Raw genomic sequence first — 2,115 nt, forward strand, 5'->3', positions numbered from 1 at the left:
AAAAAAAAAAAAAAAAAAAAAAAAAAAAAAAAAAAAAAAAAAAACCAATAAAAAACAAAAAAAAAGAAAGAAAAACAAAACCTTCTTAATTCGTATATCAAGCAGATAAAATGTCCTCCAGGCTTAGGTTGCTGGATGCTCAGGGATTATTCTACCCCCACATTGGGAAACACAGATTCTTGCTAGGAAGACATTGGAGATTTATAACCTCCTATAAAACAACAACAACAACAACCAACACATTCTATTTGAGGCGATTAAAACAGTCTTTGACATCTATGATCATAGAAATGTATTACAGTTTTGAACTCACTGTAGTCAAGGAAGACCTTGAGCTCTCAATCCTCCAATAAATAACAGAAACCAAACTCTATGTCAAAAAACAAACAATAAACAAGCAAACAAACATAAAAACCAAACCCATATGTTTAGGCCTGGGAAGATGGCCCAGTGTTTCAAAGCCCTGGGTGTTCTTGCAGAGGACCCATGCTTGGTTCCTAGTACCCAGGTCAGACAGCTCCCAGTTACCTGTAACTCCAGTTCCAGACAGGATCTGACACCCTCATACAGACATGCATGCAGGCAAAATAGCAATGTACACGACATAAAAGTGAATAAAAAATTAAGACAAAGAAACATGCTTTAATAACTCATATATCAGGTTGAAAGTCATCTTAGAAAATAAGCAATCTTTAAGATGGATCTGGAATTGGCAGTGGTGGTGATCTCCCTTCTCTTCCACCACCACTTTTTTCCCTCCTGAGACAGCCATTAGTGCTATTAGAAAATTAGTTGGGAGACCAGTGTGAAAATGTACATCTATTATCCCAGCTTTCGGAAGATAGAAGCAGGAGTATTACCACCAGTTTGAAGCTAACCTGAGCCATACACATACACATACACATACACACATAAATACACACACACACATATATATATGTGTGTCTAATACTAATGGTCTAATACTATATATATATATATATATGTATATTATATATGTGTGTGTCTGTCTGTGTAATATTGATGGTCTAATACTATATATATATATATAAATATATATATATATGTATACACACACACACACACACACACACACACACACAGTATTAGACCATCCAGGGATACATGGCAAGACATTTTCTCACTCCACATCTCCTCCCCAAGTACATTAGATCCATCAGTATGTATTTCCATTTCAAACCATCCATTTTTTTTTCTTTTGCCTTTTATTTTGAACATCACAGGAGAAAAGAGGAAAATGAACAACTCTCATGCTCCCGAGGAGGCCAAGAGATCTCGAGTGATGGGGGATATTCCTGTGGAATTGATCAATGAGGTCATGTCTACCATCACAGACCCTGCAGGGATGCTTGGACCAGAGGTCAGCAGGGTGAACAAGGCACCTTCTGGTCTCCCTGCCACACTAGCTGTCACAGATGAGGGTGGGGTGCTGAGAACACACTGCTGGTCACCTGTAACCTAGAGGCCACTATAGGGAGGTCAGGAATGGCTAACTAAGATGTGGTTCCCTTTGGTAAATATCAATTACAGGGGCACAAACTACAGTTTCAAGTAGTTGGGGACTTTTCCATAGAGAAGAATTTCAAGCTTCCACCAGCAATGCAAAAGACAAAACAAAACAAAACAAAAGAAAGCAAAACACCCGTGGACTGTGTTGTGCTGGAGATGCGTCAGTGATTACCTCCTTTTTTCCTTTCTTTACTTCCTTTTCCTCTCCTGTGAACCTTTTAGAATCATTTCAGAGTTCCAAACAGATATAATAATACATCACACCTAGTACATTTGCCTGTGTCTCATATGAAAGCAATTCTCTTATATAATCATGTGAGTTAGCACTCAGGAAATTTAACTTCATTATAAGGTTCTCTGGTTTAGGGTTGGCAGACTAGTCTACCAGTCATGTCTGCTGTTCAGCTTGTGGGCTAAGGAATTGTGTGTCAGCTTCTTATTCACTAGGAGTGAAGGTGTCCCAGCATCTTAGGCTGGAAATCACTTTTATGGGCTGTGTTATCTGCTCACCATTGCACATAGCAGGAATTTGGAATCACCGAGGCTTGGAATGTGTGTCTTGCAAAAAAAAAAAAAAAAAAAAAA

The 2,115-nt window shown here is 38.4% G+C and overlaps 1 protein-coding gene across 1 annotated transcript in view; it reads left to right on the top strand.

Moving 5' to 3' along the window:
* Positions 1–2,115, top strand: part of Kat2b (lysine acetyltransferase 2B) — a 97,682-nt gene that overhangs the window by 72,730 nt on the left and 22,837 nt on the right. Inside the window, exon 9 of the mRNA XM_029470908.1 lies at positions 1,245–1,381. Coding sequence (XP_029326768.1) covers positions 1,245–1,381 — 137 coding nt within the window. The remainder of the gene's footprint in view (positions 1–1,244; positions 1,382–2,115) is intronic.

This window comes from Mus caroli, chromosome 17 (assembly GCF_900094665.2).
Source record: "Mus caroli chromosome 17, CAROLI_EIJ_v1.1, whole genome shotgun sequence".
In the NCBI taxonomy this organism is placed as follows: domain Eukaryota; kingdom Metazoa; phylum Chordata; class Mammalia; order Rodentia; family Muridae; genus Mus; species Mus caroli.